This window comes from Dendrobates tinctorius, unplaced genomic scaffold (assembly GCF_039654945.1).
Source record: "Dendrobates tinctorius isolate UK_male_01 unplaced genomic scaffold, ASM3965494v1 ptg000119l, whole genome shotgun sequence".
Taxonomy (NCBI): Eukaryota; Metazoa; Chordata; class Amphibia; order Anura; family Dendrobatidae; genus Dendrobates; species Dendrobates tinctorius.
The window spans coordinates 1,492,600-1,513,156 of NW_027361787.1; the positions used below are offsets into that span (position 1 = coordinate 1,492,600).

The 20,557-nt window shown below is 46.3% G+C and overlaps 1 protein-coding gene across 1 annotated transcript; it reads left to right on the forward strand.

Moving 5' to 3' along the window:
- The first annotated feature begins 369 nt into the window (after positions 1 to 369).
- On the forward strand, positions 370 to 17,928 carry LOC141101539 (uncharacterized). Its single transcript, XM_073590664.1, has 3 exons — positions 370 to 399; positions 10,491 to 10,581; positions 16,765 to 17,928. The coding sequence occupies exons 1-3, from the start codon at positions 370 to 372 to the stop codon at positions 17,868 to 17,870; spliced, it is 1,227 nt and encodes a 408-aa protein (XP_073446765.1). The 3' UTR covers positions 17,871 to 17,928.
- Positions 17,929 to 20,557: the final 2,629 nt, after the last annotated feature.

The window sequence follows — 20,557 nt, forward strand, 5'->3', positions numbered from 1 at the left end:
AGTGTGAAACAGGCCTTACATGCCTAATAATGGGGTCTGGGCTGCAATGTATGAAGGTCTATTAGGCCGGGCCAGAGGCAGCGTCCAATAAGTTACCTTATAACCCCCCATACACATTAGACTAAAGTTCCATGAAAGCACTGATTTCGGGGGGTTTGGCCGACCATATAATGTATTTGGGGGCCTCCCGACAGATGATGTCAGGGTAGAGAAGGATCTGGCATCCTGAATTTCAGAGGATAATCCGTTTGCTCTTCCTGTAGATAATCCTCCTCTAGAGGAGTCTGGAGGCGACTCTCTCATACAGACCACAGGAAAGCTGGAATATTTGTGTGTATGGGGGAGTCGGGAGAGATCGCCGTCTGCCAAATGACCGATCAGACAACTCTGATGTCATGTGTATGGGGCCGTTAGTATTACACTGACAGGCAGTGATGATACACGGCACTACAGTAGTACAGGGCATCACCGGAGCCATCAGAGGCTTGTATGTTGTGTGATCGCACTGATCAGAGGGGTTTAAAAAAGGTTTAAAGTGGAAAAAAAATCACAGTTTCAGCAACAAGAAATATCCATCACTATATGGAAAGCAGAGTCACTGCACAATGTTAGTTACGTCACGTCCATAACTACTTTATTATACTCTATTATCCTGTACACAGTGGATTAGATAGAAATCACAGATCACACAGCAATAGCTGGAATTGGACCCTCCAACGTAAAGAAAAAAAAATCTCTCTATCTATATACACTGTTCAAAAAAAATAAGGGGAACACTTAAACAACAGAATATAACTCCAAGTAAATCAAACTTCTGTGAAATCAAACTGTCCACTTAGGAAGCAACACTGACTGACAATCAATTTCACATGCTGTTGTGCAAATGGAATAGACAACAGATGGAAATTATTGGCAATTATCAACACACCCTCAATAAAGGAGTGGTTCTGCAGGTGGGGACCACAGACCACATCTCAGTACCAATGCTTTCTGGCTGATGTTTTGGTCACTTTTGAATGCTGGTTGTGCTTTCACACTTGTGGTAGCATGAGACGGACTCTACAACCCACACAAGTGGCTCAGGTAGTGCAGCTCATCCAGGATGGCACATCAATGCGAGCTGTGGCAAGAAGGTTTGCTGTGTCTGTCAGTGTGGCACCCCCAAGAGTATGGTCGCCACACTGGCTTTGCCTTCCTCCAGGGGAGGGTAATGCCAGGCTTGGAAGCAGTGATGGGTCTCTCCAGCAGTTAACCTAATGCATGCAACGCAGTTCCACTCCGGGCCAGCAGGGGGAACTCTGAACCAGGATTCTGTAGAGGAGTGTCCTCTGAGGGCCAGGAGGAAGAAGGGGCAGATAGCCTGCGGAGGGTGAAGTGTGCAGACGGGAGGAACGAAGCTGAGCTGCAGAAGGCGAGCTCCCTCAGCTTGAGAGCGCACAGAACTGGAGCCTGGTCTCCACGGTGGTACGGATACTAACAGTCCTGCCACAGATACCAGAGGAGTAGGAGGCTGTAAATGCCCTGCTCTCACCAAAGACTAGGGACACAACAGCAACTGAATAGAGCCAGGACTCAGGAGAGTAGTCCCCGAGAGAGGCTACAGCTGTCTGTCATACAAGTAAAGTTCTAGGAACATCTGCAGAGAGGCATTTCAGAGTAACTAAGTACTGGAGTGCTTCACACTACAAAGCGCTAGGAAGGAGACTGCACAGCCCTTCTGCAGAGAGAGAATCATGATCTGCTTCCAGGCTAACCTGCTAAATACCATCTGTAATCAGGACTCTGGACTGCATATACTCAGTAAAGGTACAGAAACTGCAACCGCTGTGTCTTGTCTGTTCCCTATGCTTTTGGCACTGCTACATCCCGTGCCAGCTACATCTACACTGCCCTGGTACTACAGCTCCACCTGTGGGGAGCTTTACCATCTAAGCTGCACATACCATCAGTCCCAGCGGATCTGTATGCAGCGTTGGCCTAACACCATATTTACCAAACACCACGGGTGGCGTCACGAACTATTCCACCATTAACTACATCTCCCCATTGCTTGGGCGCCCAGGGCCACGGACCGGGTCACCTCTGCTGTGACACATCCCCATGACAACGGCCCGATACCGAGTACCCCACAGCCCTGGGAGGGCAACCCATCAGCGTAGTGTCCAGAGGCTGGAGGCATGACCAGGAGACAGGACACTACACCAGGAGATGTGGAGGGAGCCGTATGAGGGCAACAACCCAGCAGCAGGACCGCTACCTACACCTTTGTGCAAGAAGGAACAGGAGGAGCACTGCCAGAGACCTGCAAAATAATCTTCAGCAGGCCACAAATGTTCATGTGTCTGCACAAACGGTTAGAAACCGACTCCATGAGGATGGTCTGAGGGCCCGAGGTCCACAGATGGGGGTTGTGCTCACAGCCCAACACTATACAGGACGCTTGGCATTTGCCACAGAACACCAGGATTGGCAAATTCACCCCTGGCGCCCTGTGCTCTTCACAGATGGAAGCAGGTTCACACTGAGCACATGTGACAGATGTGACAGAGTCTGGAGACGCCGTGGAGAGCGATCTGCTGCCTGCAACATCCTTCAGCATGACCGGTTTGGCAGTGGTCAGTAATGGTGCGGGGTGGCATTTCTTTGGAGGCCACACGATGTTGGGCTGTGAGCACAACCCCCATGGAGACACAATTGTGCCTTTACCTGGAGATAAATTCCCAGTGGGGGCAATTTCCAAAATGCAATAACTTAAGTGGGGAATTCAGCTCTTTTCTCACTTAAGGGATCTGTATATGGAGTCTACAAACTACAGTGGGGAAAATAAGGATTTGTTACGCTGCCAATTTTGGGGCTAAAGTCACATTTTTGTGAGGAAAAAAGAAAAATTGTCATTTTTTCCTTCCACATTGCTTAAATTCCTGTCACACTATCCGAATTCAGATATTGTCCTGTCAGAAAGGAGAATACAGGGAGCGAAAGGGTTAATAGGACTCACAGGAGGAACCGGCCCAGAAAGCAGAAGATCCAGGAGTGTCTGCCACATATATGACCGCTCTGTGTGCACAGGACCTGTGATGAGGTCACAGGAGGGGAGGAGTCAGGGGTCACATGATCAGGGCCTCAGTGTGTCCAGGACTCAGTGTGCTGGAGCGCTCCCGAGAATCAGCTGCATGTGTCGCGCTGTGTGATAGTCACAGCACCTGCATGGAGGGTGACACATGCAGCTGATTATCGGGAGCGCTCCAGGGATCCGGGGTCCCGATGCAGCTATTCGGTAAGCGATATTAGCCAATAACAACTTCTCTGACGATATTCGCTCATCTCTAGTAATAACAGCTCAAAGAAATTCACCGAACTTTTCATTAAGTTTAATAGTAAGACCCTATTAAATATTGAGCACCAGCGGGACGAAGCATTGACAGCGGCATGTAAAAGTGTGGGCGCCCCGGGTCAAAATGACCGTTATTGTGAGCAGTAGTAAGATGAAGATGAAATGATCTCTAAAAGGCCGAACCTCTAAGATGACACATGGCCTTTGTATTTTAGGCAAAAAGAATAATAAAACATATATATATATATCTAATATATAAAGCTCAAAGTGTGTATGTATGTACAGTCATATGTTAAAGTTTGGGCACCCCTATTAATGTTAACCTTTTTTCTTTATAACAATTTTGGTTTTTGCAACAGCTATTTCAGTTTCATATATCTAATAACTGATGGACTCAGTTATATTTCTGGATTCAAATGAGGTTTATTGTACTAACAGAAAATGTGCAATCTGCATTTAAACAAAATTTGACAGGTGCAAAAGTATGGGCACCTCAACATAAAAGTGACATTAATATTTCGTAGATCCTCCTTTTGCAAAAATAACAGCCTCTAGTCGCTTCCTGTAGCTATTAATTAGTTCCTGGATCCTGGATGAAGGTATTTGTGATCATTCCTGTTTACAAAACAATTCCCGTTCAGTTCAGTTTGATGGTCGCCGAGCATGGACAGCCCGCTTCAAATCATCCCACAGATGTTCAATGATATTCAGGTCTGGGACCTGGATAGATGGGTTTCCTCAAAGTTATCCTGGCTCGGCAGAATACATGCATTAAAAATGGTGTCACTGCCTCGCTTCTTATATCTATTTAGGTCCCTCCCAATTATGGTACCAGCCAGAACGATCACTCAGTTACACTCTATGATGTCTAAGTTTCTTTGGCTCGGAAAACAACCCAGAATTGTGCAAAAACTTATGTTCCATCACAGAAAAGAAGGGGATTTATCCCTCCCTAATTTTACACTTTATTACAAGTCGGCACAGATTGCTCCATTAATAAGTGCGTGTTCATATCCCAATAGTCCGAGATGGGTTATTCTGGAATCATTTCTCTCCAAACCATTCTCTTTATCAGGCCTAATGTGCACCACAGACCGACTTCCACAGGGGTTAATGAATGTGGCTCCTTTTACAGTCCACTCGTTGCTTCTTTGGAGGAAAGTCCGGTTTAAATATAACTTACAATCAAGCCCTTCTCCCCTGACAGCTATATTACAAAACCCCATGTTCCCGCCAGGCCTTGAGCCTCAAATTTTTTCTTGGTGGAAGCTGAAAGGTATTCATATACTTAAACATTTGTGTTCCCCATTTAATATCTTACTTGACAGACAGGAATTTGTTCAAAAATTTGACCCTCCAGTTAGGGAGGTAATGCGCTTGAACCAGATCTCCCACTTTGCAAAGCAGATCCTCCCGAGCGGTACTACTCTCAGGGCAACCAGTTTTGAAAATAAATGTCTAAATGACCCTTTGGGCAGGGGAACGATCTCATTGATCTACTATGCTATAAATTCTCCACAAGATGATAAAAAATTGAAGTATACAGTATGTTACAGTGGGAGGAGGATCTGGGGTTTGAACAGTCAATTGATGAATGGTATCGTAGCTGTGACACCATATCAAGAGGTAGTCACCAGACTTCCCTTGTGGAGACCTCCTTAAAACTATTACACAGAGTCTATTATGTACAGGAAAAAATTCACAGCATTTTTCCTAAAATCTCGGGAGACTGTTTTAGGGGCTGTGGAATATCTGGTGACATGAAACATATTTGGTGGTCTTGTACGGTAGTTTCTGGGCTTTGGGAGAAGGTGAAGTGTCTGATAGCACAGATGTATGGTGGACCGGTTGATCTGGAACCTTCTACTCTTTTACTGGGAACCAGGCCTTCCCGGCTTCCAGAAAGCTTTCAGAAGCTACTAAACTACTTATGTATGGCCACTAAAATCCACATTGCGGCAAAGTGAAAGTCATCCTCACTGTCAATATCTATGGTGAAAGAGAAGATGAGCGACATTATGTTATTCTCATTTGTGGCCCCAGCGTTTCTTGTAGAATAAATCCCTTTCTCACACAGTCCTGTAGTAATGACTTTGTTCTCACATTTTGTAGGAGGGTTCGTCTGACTCCATCTTATGTTATCAGTATAAGTGCGAGAGATGAGAGACCGACGACCGCAGTTTTACCGTGTGTGTCCGGCGACAGTTCTACAGTGTGAGAGATGCGGGGTCTGTGACCGAAGCTGGGGGTATACGGATGTATACAGCATACACAGAGGGGTCTGTGACCGAAGCTGGGGGTATACGTGTGTATACAGTACACACAGGGGTCTGCGACCAAAGCTGGGGGTATACAGGTGTATACAGTGTACACAGGGGTCTGCGACCGAAGCTGGGGGTATACGGGTGTATACAGTGTACACAGGGGGCTGTGACCGAAGCTGGGGGTATACGGGTGTATACAGCATACACACAGGGTTCTGAGACTGAAGCTGGAGGTATACAGGTGTATACAGTGTGAGAGACGCAGGGTCTGTGACTGAAGCTGGGGGTATACAGGTGAATAAAGTATACACAGGGGTCTACAACTGAAGCTGGGGGTATATGGGTGTATACAGTGTACACAGGCGTCTGTGACCGAAGCTGGGGGTATACGGGTGTATACAACATACACAGGGGTCTGCGACTGAAGCTGGGGGTATACAGGTGTATATAGTGTGAGAGACGCAGGGTCTGTGAGTGAAGCTTGGGGTATACAGGTGTATACATTATACACAGGGGTCTGCAACTGAAGCTGAGGGAATACAGGTGTATACAGCGTACAAAGAGGCATCTGCAACCGAAGCTGGGGGTATATGGGTGTATACAGCGTACACAGGGGTCTGTGCCCGAAGATGGGGGTATACGGGTGTATACAGCGTACACTGTGGGGTCTGAGACCGAAGCTGGGGGTATACAGCGTACACAGAGGGTCCACACAAACACGGCTCCGCTCCGTACACCTCTTACACACACAGCTCCGCTCCGTACACCTCTTACACACACGGCTCCACTCCGTACACCTCTTACACACACGGCTCCGCTCCGTACACCTCGTACACACGCGGCTCCGCTCCGTACACCTCGTACACACGCGGCTCCGCTCCGTACACCTCGTACACACGCGGCTCCGCTCCGTACACCTCGTACACACGCGGCTTCTCTCCGTACACCTCGTACACACACGGCTCCGCTCCGTACACCTCGTACACACACGGCTCCGCTCCGTACACCTCGTACACACACGGCTCCGCTACGTACACCTCGTACACACACGGCTCCGCTCCGTACACCTCATACACACACGGCTCCGCTCCGTACACCTCGTACACACACGGCTCCGCTCCGTACACCTCGTACACACGGCTCCGCTCCGTACACCTCGTACACACGCGGCTTCGCTCCGTACACTTCGTACACACGCGGCTCCCCTCCGTACACCTCGTACACACGCGGCTCCGCTCCGTACACCTCGTACACACGCGGCTCCGCTCCGTACACCTCGTACACACGCGGCTCCGCTCCGTACACCTCGTACACACGGCTCCGCTCCGTACACCTCGTACACACACGGCTCCGCTCCGTACACCTCATACACACGGCTCCGCTCCGTACACCTCGTACACACGCGGCTTCGCTCCGTACACTTCGTACACACGCGGCTCCCCTCCGTACACCTCGTACACACGCGGCTCCGCTCCGTACACCTCGTACACACGCGGCTCCGCTCCGTACACCTCGTACACACGCGGCTCCGCTCCGTACACCTCGTACACACGGCTCCGCTCCGTACACCTCGTACACACACGGCTCCGCTCCGTACACCTCGTACACACACGGCTCCGCTCCGTACACCTCGTACACATGCGGCTCCGCTCCGTACACCTCGTACACACACGGCTCCGCTCCGTACACCTCGTACACACACGGCTCCGCTCCGTACACCTCCTACACACGCGGCTCCGCTCCGTACACCTCGTACACATGCGGCTCCGCTCCGTACACCTCGTACACACACGGCTCCGCTACGTACACCTCGTACACACACGGCTCTGCTCCGTACACCTCATACACACACGGCTCCGCTCCGTACACCTCGTACACACACGGCTCCGCTCCGTACACCTCGTACACACACGGCTCCGCTCCGTACACCTCCTACACACGCGGCTCCGCTCCGTACACCTCGTACACATGCGGCTCCTCTCCGTACACCTCGTACACACACGGCTCCGCTACGTACACCTCGTACACACACGGCTCCGCTCCGTACACCTCATACACACACGGCTCCGCTCCGTACACCTCGTACACACACGGCTCCGCTCCGTACACCTCGTACACACGGCTCCGCTCCGTACACCTCGTACACACGCGGCTTCGCTCCGTACACTTCGTACACACGCGGCTCCCCTCCGTACACCTCATACACACGCGGCTCCGCTCCGTACACCTCGTACACACGCGGCTCCGCTCCGTACACCTCGTACACACGCGGCTCCGCTCCGTACACCTCGTACACACGGCTCCGCTCCGTACACCTCGTACACACACGGCTCCGCTCCGTACACCTCGTACACACGGCTCCGCTCCGTACACCTCGTACACACGCGGCTTCGCTCCGTACACTTCGTACACACGCGGCTCCCCTCCGTACACCTCGTACACACGCGGCTCCGCTCCGTACACCTCGTACACACGCGGCTCCGCTCCGTACACCTCGTACACACGCGGCTCCGCTCCGTACACCTCGTACACACGGCTCCGCTCCGTACACCTCGTACACACACGGCTCCGCTCCGTACACCTCGTACACACACGGCTCCGCTCCGTACACCTCGTACACATGCGGCTCCGCTCCGTACACCTCGTACACACACGGCTCCGCTCCGTACACCTCGTACACACACGGCTCCGCTCCGTACACCTCCTACACACGCGGCTCCGCTCCGTACACCTCGTACACATGCGGCTCCGCTCTGTACACCTCGTACACACACGGCTCCGCTCCGTACACCTCGTACACACACAGCTCCGCTCCGTACACCTCGTACACACACGGCTCCGCTCCGTACACCTTGTACACACACGGCTCTGCTACATCCACCCTGTAAACCCCTCCTGACCCCACACAGAAACTTCCCCTCATCCAGCACCATGACAACCAGCACAGCAGAGTCCTGCACACACTGAGGCCCCTGATCACGTGACCCCTGACTCCTCCCCTCCTGTGACCTCATCACAGGTCCTGTGCACAGAGCAGCTGTAGAAATCTCCGGCCTCGGGGGTCTCACCAGACTTCGCTCTTTTCTTGCAGGGGCCGCAGTGGATTTCATCCTGGATCCATAGAGCTGAATAGAGGAGCGATGTTCCTTCACTCTGATGGGAATTGATGGTGACGTTTGTCCAACGTCCACGTTACCGAGTAAATCCCCCCAGGACTGCAGCCGGTAAAGACCCCGATATCCACAGGTGTCCCCTCTAATTGGGGGAAAGGGATAGAAAAGCCTCTTATCCCGAGGGGAAACCCTGTACATGGAGACATCGGCCTCAGATCTCTCCTGTCCTGTTCTTGCAGAAAAGCCTCAAACTTCTGTGTGTGACTCAGAGCTGAGATCTAACGTGAGAGAAGATTCCAGTGCGGGGAAGACGGGAAACCTTCATATAGACGGCCGGTGGGGATGGAGGCAGTGACCGACTCTGGCCACATCTGTCTCTAGAGCCGCAGTAGAAGATGAAGATGTCGTCCTCATCATGAAGGAGTTATTTCTCATGTCGCGTGTAATGAATCTCTCCTGCAGTATTGCTAATGCCGATTCCAGTGTCGGTAATGAGACGAGAATTAGCGTTATGGAAGATGAGTCTATGAGGAACGTGTTCAGCTGCCGACTCCGAGGAGGAAACTGCTTGTTGTCTGTGGCCTAAATATATAGGTTTTATTAGTAGATGTCAGGGAAGAAAACTAAACCCTGTAAGATAATAAATCTCCTCATATGTTTCCCTTATTATCTCCAGTAATTGTATTATTACACAGGATTCTTATGATGTTACATCGGATCATCTTCTCATTCAGGTCTCTACAATATCGGATCCTCTCAGTGAAGATCTTCTACAGAAGAGAATTTTCCTGATTTACCCATCAAGGATGGATATGGACAGAGACAAGATGGCGGAGAGGATGTTACACCTCACCCTAGAGATCCTCTTCCGTCTCACTGGAGAGGTGAGAGATTCTGATGACGTCACATTACATCATTCTTATCTATGGGAATAACAGATGGACAGAACTGGAGAGGTGAGGACTCTGGAAATGTCTGTAGTGAGATTTATTAATGTGTCTCTCCATTACCAGGATTACACAGTGGTGAAGAAGACCTCTAGTGATCACTGTCAGGACCCTGTGTCTGAGGGATGGGGAAGACCCCTGAGCCCAATCACGGGGCCTCCACCTCATCACCTGCTCCATGAGGACATCAATGACCAGAAGATCCTAGAACTCATCTACAAGATGATTGAGCTGCTGACTGGAGAGGTGACACTGCTGGGAATGCTGGGACATTATACAGTAACACTATGAAGGGATCGGGGGGATGACGGTATCATTGTATGTGTCAGGTTCCTATAAGGTGTCAGGATGTCGCCGTCAATTTCTCCATGGAGGAGTGGGAGTATTTAGAAGGACACAGAGATCTGTACAAGGACGTCATAATGGAGGTTCCCCAGCCCCTCACATCTCCAGGTAATAGACTGGACTAAATACACACGGCCTATAATTATCTGTATGTAGAGAATGAATTCAGTCCCTGTATGTGTTTCCTCCAGATCTATCCAGTAAGAGGACAACACCAGAGAGATGTCCCCGTCCTCTTCTTCCACAGGACTGTAACCAAGAAGATCCCAGTGCTCCTCAGGATCATCAGGTAGATGGAGAGAAGGTGTCAGGAGATCTCCCCTATGATGTGTAGACGGCTGTGAAGGTTTTGTGCTCAGTCTTGTTTTATCCACCAGTATTATATGTTTTATACTTGTGTAATGAGAACGGTGGAGATGGCAGGATTAGAGCTGATCATAGATGAGACTTCTCCATCTGTCTGTGACTTTTACAATATTTGTTTCAGGGTGAAGATCTGACCCATATTAATACTACAGAGACATATGTGAGAGATGATGAGTGGTGTAAAGAGGAGATTCCCACATATGACTACCCAGGTGAGTAGTAACCACTGAATGCAGAGAAGTCACAGATTCCTCTCAGTCACCGGCTGTGGCTGCTTTATCGGTGGTGTAGTCCGGCCGTATTACCATGGTCACCATTTTGCCTCTAGACCACAACATTCTCCTCCACCCAAAACTGTTCAAATTTATTTGGGCTTTGAAAGCCCTTTTCTATAGAACTTAGAACCTGGAGAATCCATCCACCTCAAAATACTGACCGTTACCTGCCCAGATCTGTAACTATAAAGCCAAATGACAGCGTACGTAGAATGTGCTGAGAGGTTAGAAACTCGCTTGAAGAAAAATCTTATGCTGGGCCTGTAAGAGAAAGCGGAGGGTAATGATGCTGTTGGCTTCCTAGATCCCTGAGATATTATCGGATGAATCTCCCTTTTCTCCCTTCTGTGCTGCTGAATGTCTCTTGGTTCCTAGGGATGAGCGAGTATACTCGTTAGGGTTTGGTACTCGGCGAGTAATGCGGTACTCAAATCCTGGCGAGTATTTCACAACTCACCTCTCTAAGCTGTGCGTGGCTGAGGGCTGTAATATACATTTATTCCCGCCTGCAGGAGATGTGTTGGCTCCAGCCCTGGTGTCATGGATTCACTCCACGTCATAAATTACATTGTTTCTGATCCTAAGGAATTCAGATTACTGCACAATCTCTCCTGAAATGGGGAGCAATATTATTTTCTCTAATCTTCTGCTCAGGATCCATAGTAGCTCCAATGGTCCACCATAAATGAGGGCAACTCTGGTTTACTGTTGTGTAATCTGTATTTGTAGTTTTCAGTTAATGAGATTCTCGTGCTCTGGGGCGGGGGTGTGGGCAGGGCTGTGGGCGGGGCTTTATGTGGTGCTCTGATTACATATTCATCTGTATGGGCTTATGACAGGTCGCTGACCCCTCACTGACCTGCCCCCATTATTACATAATGCATATAATAGCATTGATATTACTGTTGATAATGCCTATAATATTGTGGCTATTGTGAGGCTTAGAAAAAAATTACACCCAGCGAAATGTCACCGGTGATGGCGGCGCCTGCGCAGTATCATCTATATCAAGTATATCAATTTTTTTTTGTTAGGAAGTTATAAGGGTTAAAAGTTGACCAGCGATTTCTCATTTTTCCAACAAAATTTACAAAACAATTTTTTCAGGGAGCACCTCACATTTGAAGTGAGTTTGAGGGTCAATATGACCGAAAATACCCAAAAGTGACACCATTCTAAAAACTGCACCCCTCCAGGTGCTCAAAACCACATTCAAGAAGTTTATTAACCCTTCAGGTGCTTCACAGGAATGAATGGAATGTGGAAGGAGAAAATAAACATTTACTTTCACACAAATTTTCCTTTAGACCTAATTTTTTACTTTTGCAAGGGTAACAGGAGAAAATGGACGATACATTTTGTTTTGCAATTTCTCCTGAGCATGCCGATACCCCATATGTGTGGGAGATCTACTGTTTGGACACACGGCAGGGCTCAGAAGGGAAGGCACGCCATTTGACTTTATGAATGTAAAATATGCTGGAATAATTAGCGGTTGCCATGTCGCATTTGGAGAGCCCCTGATATCCCTAAACAGTTGAAACCCCCAACAAGGGACCCCATTTTGGAAACTAGACCCCTTAGGGAACTTATCCAGATGTGTATTGAGCACCTTGAACCCACAGCTGCTTTATAGAAGTTTATAACATGGCGCCGTGGAAGTAAAAAAAAATAACATTTTTCACAAATCTTTTTAACTCCATATTTTGCATTTTCATAAGGGTAACAGGAGAAATTGTTCCATACAATTTGTTGTGCACTTTCTCCTGAGCACGCCGATACCCCATATGTGGGAGAATGCTACTGTTTGGGCGCATGGCAGAGCTTGGAAGGGAAGGAGCGCCCTATTGGAGAGCAGATTTTGCTGGAATTGTTTGTGGGTGACATGTCACATTGTCAGAGCCCCTGAGGTACCAGAACAGCATAAGCCCCAAAAGTGACTGCATTTTACCAAATACTTCCCTGAATGAATTCCTCTAGTGGTGCAGTGAGCATACTGACACCACAGCTGTTCCATAGAAAATTATACCACTGGGCAGTGAAGAAAAAATAATTACTGTATTTTTCAGACTATAAGATGCACCCCAAATTTTCGAAAGGAAAATAGGGGAAAAAATGTGCCAAATGAGGGTCCGTCTTACAGTCCGAATCCAGCTTACCGGGGGGGGATCAGCACAGGTGCCAAAGTGGTCATAGAGGTTGTTCGGTGGTCCAGGCTGGTGTGGTGGCCGCCGGATAATCCCTTTCCTGGCTGGTGCGGCAGCGGTGCTCTGTGCTGGGGTGGCAGCAGCTCTCTACCCGGGGTGGCAGCAGTGCTCTGTGCTGGGGCGGTAGCAGCGATCTGTGCTGGGGCGGTGGCGTTGCTCTGTGCTGGGGCAGCGGCGCTCTGTGCTGCGTGGGGGGCTCCACCGCCTTTTTGTCAAAGCCATAGGCCCCTTCAGCTCCATTGCTGCAATGCGGTGGCCTCCGGGAAAATGGCAGCTGGGGGTGGAGCATGCTCAGATTCAGATCTCGGCAACGAGATCACAGGACGAGATCTGAATCTCAGCATGTGCTGCACACAGCGGCCATTTTTCCGGAGACCACCGCATCACAGCAATGGATCTACAGGGGTCTCCGGGCTTTGACAAAATGCCGGCGGAGCCCTCCACGCAGCACAGAGCGCCGATACCGCAGCATTTGTAAGTATATTCCAACTGTAAGACGCACCCCCAATTCCCCCAAAAAATTTTGGGGAAAAAGTGCGTCTTGTAGTCCGAAAAATATGGTACATTTTTACCATTAAAATTTTGTTTTAGCCCCAAAATTTACATTGGAAAATAGGTAGATAGTTAAATGGTCATCATAGGTAAATCTATGGGTATACATAGGTGAATTCGCAGAGGGGTGTCATTTCCAAAATGGGATCACTTCAGGGCGGATTCTGCTGCTGTGGAACTTTGGAGAGCCACTAAGTGCCAGAACAACAGAATCCCCCCTGAAGTGACCCCTTTTCGGAAATGACACCCCTCTGGGATTTCATCTATGGATATAGTGACCATTTTCACTACATGGATGATTTCCAGAAACACATAGTGGAAGTTTCTGAGGAAAAATTGCAAAAATGTCATTGTAGTGTCCAATATATTGTGCCCAGCTTGTGTCTCTGGAGACCTCCCCCACCTACCCCCGGAAATTGTTAAGTCAGCTCTACTCAAATGTGTCTGTCACTAAATAATCCAAATGCTTGAATGTCAAAACAGTTCAAAAACGTGGTTCTGTGTGGAAGATTGTAAAGCCGTCATGGAGGCATAAGGCTGGCAATGATGGGCATTGTGGGTAATAATAGCAGGTATCATGCCTCATTCCTCTCTAGGAGCATACATGACATCTTCTCTGGGGTTCTTTCTTGCTTCAGTTACTGGGATGAGGGCAATAAAATGTCGCTCAGTGAGTCTTCTGACATCTTCAGATCTAAAGGATTGGCGGGGACAAAATTTTCAAAAACAAGATTTTCAGTGACCTTTTCCTGATAATCAAGGAAAGTATCTGCATTTCCGGCTTTTTTGTATAACACAAAAGAATTATATGTGGCCACCTGAAACAAATACATGACTAACCAGACTTTTAAATAGGGTTATTCTGGTGTAGTAGTTGTCAACATACAGATTGTAGCCTTTTTGAAAAAAAAGACTCAAAACCATTTTTCCAGATGTCCCCAGATAAGTAGGGCCTCCTGGTGGGTTTAGTTGGCTGTCTTTCCCCTCATAAATGTGAAAAGCTGATGCGTATCCGGTTGAACTCTCGCACATTTTGTAGAGCTTTATTCCGAACCTTGCCCTCTTAGTAATAAATGGCTTGAGGTGCAGTCTTCCTTTGAATTTTACAAGGGACTCATCAATGGAAGTGTTTTCTGTTGGGGTGTAGAGCTTTAAGAACTTTTCTGTCAAGTCTTCGATGATGGGTCTGATTTTGAATAGTCTGTCATGTTCTGGGGCATTTCTGGGCAGGCATTGACTATTGTAGTTAAAATGCCAAAATCTCATGAACATTTCATAACGCGTCCTAGGAAGAACGGCAGAAAACATAGGGGTGGCTTGAACAGGTCGGTTGGACCAATAGGACCAAATGCTTGCTTCTTTAACAAGACCCATAGTGAATGTAAGTCCTGAAAATGTTTTCATTTCTAGGACATTAGTTGGTGTCCATAAATTTGACCTAGCATAATAGGATCGTGGATTCTGGCTGATGAATTGGGACGCATATAAATTTGTAGGACAATATGCTCTAGCAAGCTATCTGTCAGAAACAAATTAAAAAAACTAATTGGTCCAAAAATTTCCTCCTCCACATTTATACCAGGAATGGCATTAAAATTAGGGATGAATGGAGTAGCCGAATCCGAAGCCTCCCATCTGGGAAATGCTACATCCAGAGGCAAAGCCCCTTGGACATTGGTATGCGCCAATTCACGAGCACTAGGGACAGCGCTAGTACTGGGCATTGTTCCCGGAGTTGGAGACATTTCTCCAGAAGCGCTATTTGTCCTTCTTGTTGTACTGGTCCTTGTGTGTGAGGATGGACCAGAATCACTGCTCATTTCTGAGCTATCACTGTCGCTGCTACTAAAGCCCTCGAAATCCACATCGCCATCTGACACTGCACTTTCTTCACTGTCAGAACATAAAAGTGCATAAGCCTCCTCTGCACTATAATACTGACGGGCCATTTTATGCGTTTTTATTTTTTTTCTGGAAATAGAAAACTCTGATGTGACCAAATTATTGAGGAGACAATTGAGAAAAGCCTAATTCTTTAGCCTAATCCTAACTTTAGAATAAACCTTAACTTTAGCCTAACAGTAACCCTAGCTTTAGCCCCAACACTAACCCTAACTATAGCACTAACCCTAACCTGCCTTATCTGTTTTTTACTTTATAGCACAATCGCTGACTGACACAGCTGTTGGCAGCAGCTCTTGTAACACTGTTTCTCCTCTATTCTCTCACTGACAGGAGATCTGAGGAGAAACAGCGTTTTTATGAGGCAGATCACCCGGGAAAGTTGCTACAACAAACTCTCCTAGTGATTTGTATCATTGGCTGGTGTGATGCTGACATCATCAGGACCTGAACCTATCAGGTCTCGATGAGGTCGGGGGTCACAGGAAGCATTCTGCGCCAGAATTCCCTCGTTATAAGTTATGTGGGGTCCTGATGAGCACAAAACTGCCGACCGTAGACAAACATCGGCATTGCACAAAGCCCTGCTAGCGCGACGTTTATCTACCGTTGGCGGTCATGAAGTGGTTAAGTTAAGGGTACCATAATTTCTGTCCTGGCCTGTTTCATGAGTTTTATTTTTTTTAAAAATTCTGTGGAAGCATGGCTGAAAAGCAATATCAGACTTTCATTTTCATAGATTTTTGATTTATTATTACTTTTGTCAGATTCAAGTTATTTCTGTGACCATTGTGGGTTTTTCTGTCATTAAACGAGGGGTACCAACAGCTTTGACCACGTGTGTAGGAGGAGTGAATATTTTAACTCCACAGTCACTTTCTGGAAATTAACACGCAGTGGATGTTGGAGAGTGAAAATTACACATTTGCCATTTTATTACCCAGCACATAGTGCCCAGATTGTGCTCCAGGAGACACCGCAAATTAAGTGGATTCTTCTCACTATAATATTGCTAAATACAGGGATCCTAAATGTTGTTTGCGCACACTGCAAGACTCCGAAGTGAGAGCGGATTTTGGTGGATTGGTTTATAGAAACCTTGTTGCTTTTCAGCAGCCTTTGAGCCACTAATAGTGCGGGAACCTCTGTTTTTCCATTGGCAGATGATGGACCTGAGTGGGGACTTGTTTTTTGAGATGAGAACTGGTATTATTTTTGCCTACATAACATTGATTGGTTTCTTTTTATTCGATATTTGGGAGGCAGAATGAACAAACAGTTGAACACCGCACACTACTGGCTCATCCAACAAGGTTTTCTATTACACTGTGAACGGTCATTGTCTTGGTAAATAATCAAAGTTCTTTACATAGCTTGCCATTTTTATGGACAGTTTAAGTAGAAATGTTCGAAAATATAAATATAAAACTTTTTTAAAAAATTGTTTTGATCTTGGCAGATGACTGTACCAGGAGATCAGTGGGACAGTTGACATCTTCAATGTTTAAATCTGATGATCTTGAGATCCTGCAAGATACAACTGAATTGAATGCCATTACTCCAGATATACCATCATCCATTCACAGCAAAGATCTGTCATCTGATCCTATGAAACAGGTCACATCTTCTGATTCATTACCGACTACTAAGGAAAATCAAAGTCACAAAAGAGGCAATAAAAAACAAACTGCTACTAAAGCAAATAAGCCATTTTCCTGTTCAGAATGTGGGAAATGTTTTAACAACAAATCACATTTTGTTACACACCAACGAACTCACACAGGGGAGAAGCCTTTTACCTGTTTAGAATGTGGGAAATGTTTTAACAACAAATCACATTTTGTTACACATCAGAGAACTCACACAGGGGAGAAGCCTTATTCCTGCTCAGAATGTGGGAAATGTTTTGCACATAAATCACTACTTGTTACTCACCATAGAACTCACACAGGGGAGAATCCTTTTTCATGCTCAGAATGTGGGAAATGTTTTAACCAGAAATCAGATTTGATTAAGCACCATAGAACTCACACAGGGGAGAAGCCTTTTTCCTGTTCAGAATGTGGGAAATGTTTTAACCATAAAGGGAATCTTGTTACACACCAAATAACCCACGCAGGAGAGAAGCCTTTTTCATGTTCAGAATGTGGGAAATGTTTTGCATATAAATCACTGCTTGTTACTCATCACAGAACTCACACAAGAGAGAAGCCTTTTTCCTGTTCAGAATGTGGGAAATGTTTTGCACATAAATCACATTTTGTTAACCACAAGAGAACTCACACAGGGAAGAATCCTTTTTCCTGTTCAGAATGTGGGAAAAGTTTTCTGAAGAAATCATCTCTTCTTAGTCACCAAAGAACTCACACAGGGGAGAAACCTTTTTCTTGTTCAGAATGTGGAAAATGTTTTAACCAGAAATGTCATCTTGTTGGTCACCAGAGAACTCACACAGGGGAGAAGCCTTTTTCCTGTTCAGAATGTGGGAAATGTTTTAACCATAAAGGGAATCTTGTTACACACCAACTAACTCACACAAGGGAGAAGCCTTTTTCATTTTCTTAATGTGGGAAATACTTTACTTGGAAATCAACTGTTAATAAACATCAGAGATGTCACATAGGGGAGAAGCCTTTTTTATGTTCATAATGTTGGAAGAATTTTAACCAAAATTGAATCTTCTTAAATGGGTTGTCTGTTGTCATTCCTCATGTTTGCTGACAAAAGGATAAAACTAAACTTTATTAATTCCAAATGTAAAACTATACCCATAATTCAACCCTGAAGTTTAGTCAGTAGGTGACTAATAGAAAAAAACATTGTTACATAGTTAGCAAGACTGAAAAAAGACATTTCTCCTTTCAGTTCAGTCTATATTGTCAGAATGAATCCCCAGATCTAGGTCCTAAAGAACCTAATCACTGTAAGATACAATATTGTTGTGCTCCAGGAAGACATCCAGGCCTCTCTTGAACCCCTCAACTGAGTTTGCCATCACCACCTCCTCAGGCAAGGAATTCCAGATTCTCACTGCCCTAACAGTAAAGAATCCTCTTTATGTTGGTGGAAAAACCTTCTCTACTCCAGACGCAGAGAATGCCCCCTAGAGACCATCACCTTCCTTAGTATAAACAGATCCGTGGAGAGATATTTGTATTGTCCCCTTATATATTGATACCTGTTTATTAGATTGCCCCTCAGTTATCTTTTTCTGCACTAAATAATCCTAATTTTGCTAATCTCTCTGGGTATTGTAGTTCACCCATCCCCTTTATTAATTTTGTTGCCCTCCTTTGTACTCGCTCTAGTTCCATTTTGTCCTTCCAGAGCACCGTTGCCCAAAACTGTACACAGTACTCCATGTGCGGTCTAACCAGAGATTTGTACAGAGGCAGTATAATGCTCTCATCATGTGTATCCAGACCTCTTTTAATGCACCCCATGATCCTGTTTGCCTTAGCAGCAGCTGACTGGCACTGGCTGCTCCAGGTAAGTTTATCATTAACTAGGATCCCCAAGTCCTCCATGTCAGATTTACCCAGTGGTTTCCCGTTCAGTGTGTAATGGTGATATTGATTCCTTCCCTTCTTCCATCTGTAGCAAAATACTATCTTCTCTTGTATTGACTGCTTTACATAGTTTTGCATCATCTACAAATATCGATATTTTACTGTGTAAACCTTCTACCAGATCGTTAATATGTTGAAGAGAATAGGTCCCACACCGACCCCTGCGGTACCCCATTGGTCACAGCGACCCAGTTAGAGAATATACCATTTATAACCACCCTCTGCTTTCTATCACTAAGCCTGTTACTTACCCATTTACACACATTTTCCCCCAGACCCAGCATTCTCATTTTGTGTACCAACCTCTTGTGTGGCACGGTATCAAATGCTTTGGAAAAATCAAGATATACCACATCCAATGACTCACCTTGATCCAGCCTATAGCTTACCTCTTCATAAAAACTGATTAGATTGGTTTGACAGGAGCGATTCCTCATAACCCTATGCTGATATGGAGTTAAACATATACCCCACAGTTCAGTATAGAGGGTTATGTGACGTATACACACTCCCTCTCCAAGTCTCTCATTTCTACTTGCTTGATCGTCCTCACTAACGGCGACTCATCAGGAGATTATTTAGTATTGACCTATATTCAAGCGGGACTAGACGAAGAAAATCATCTATCATGTTATCTGAAACAGTCAGAAAACTAGCCACATAATGGCAGACCCCAGACCTCAAACTATATACTTCGTAAGTTTATAATCCACTCCAGTGTCAGGAATAAATAGTATGTGAAAATACAGTATATACCGCTAAGGGAATACTTTACTTTCAGTGATAATTTTGTTCTGGCCCCACATGAGGAGAATGGAGGTATAGTTGATTGGGGCTGGGAGAGATCCCTACCTTCCGTTTCCTCAATGGAGAGTAGACAGGACCATTGTTGCTGTTTTGCTGTTCATGCGTCCAGAGAGATGATACACACCAGATATTGTGAAGTCCAGACTTGTTTATTGGAAATCTGGACATACAGCATATAATTGGTAATGCAGTACTTCTCCAGAAATGGAGGTGTAACAACCCAAGTGATACAGCGATGTGTGTGCAGCAAGGTGTGTAGCAAGTTGATAGCAAGATGATTCAGCAAAATTGAGCAAATTGTGAGTTGTCAAAAAAACTGATGCCTTTCACAGCCTGGTAAGCCTGTCTCTCCCAGGAGAAAAATAAACTAGTAATGGCCACCGGCAGGAAGAGAAGGAGTCAAATGACCAAGAAGTTGAAGGCATGTACTAAAAATAATTAGCTGCAGTCTGCTATACAGAAAAAGGACAGCAGGTGGCAGCAGACCAAATGCAAAACTGAACACAAAGAATGGTAACAATACAATTATATAAGCATACAATCATAACCTTCGATGGAACAGCACACTCCCTGTCTGAAATTCCGTAAGGGATTTTACTATATTAATGTTTTTTGTTTAAGTAAAGTTCAATAGCCTAGAAAGGAGACACAAATATGCATGCAATAATGACAACTTCAAAACGAGGTAGATGACAGTCAGTTCCTGAGACAATCCAATGATACCCATCTTCGGATCGGAGAAGCCGCACTAGGCCAAAATGTCTCCGATCCAACGGTAATCCAATGGATGAAGTAGTAGGGCAGTGTTCTGTTCGTGGTTCATCCTACTGGAATGTCCTCAATTGGTAGTATCAATATAAGCTCGTGGATTGGCCT

Bases quoted from the DNA above. Each gene is read 5' to 3' on its own strand.
- LOC141101539 (XM_073590664.1), top strand. From the start codon at position 370: ATGACCGATCAGACAACTCTGATGTCATGT. The intron at 400-10,490 runs GTATGGGGCCGT...TATTTGTTTCAG, and splicing joins AGACAACTCTGATGTCATGT to GGTGAAGATCTGACCCATAT. The intron at 10,582-16,764 runs GTGAGTAGTAAC...TGATCTTGGCAG, and splicing joins TCCCACATATGACTACCCAG to ATGACTGTACCAGGAGATCA.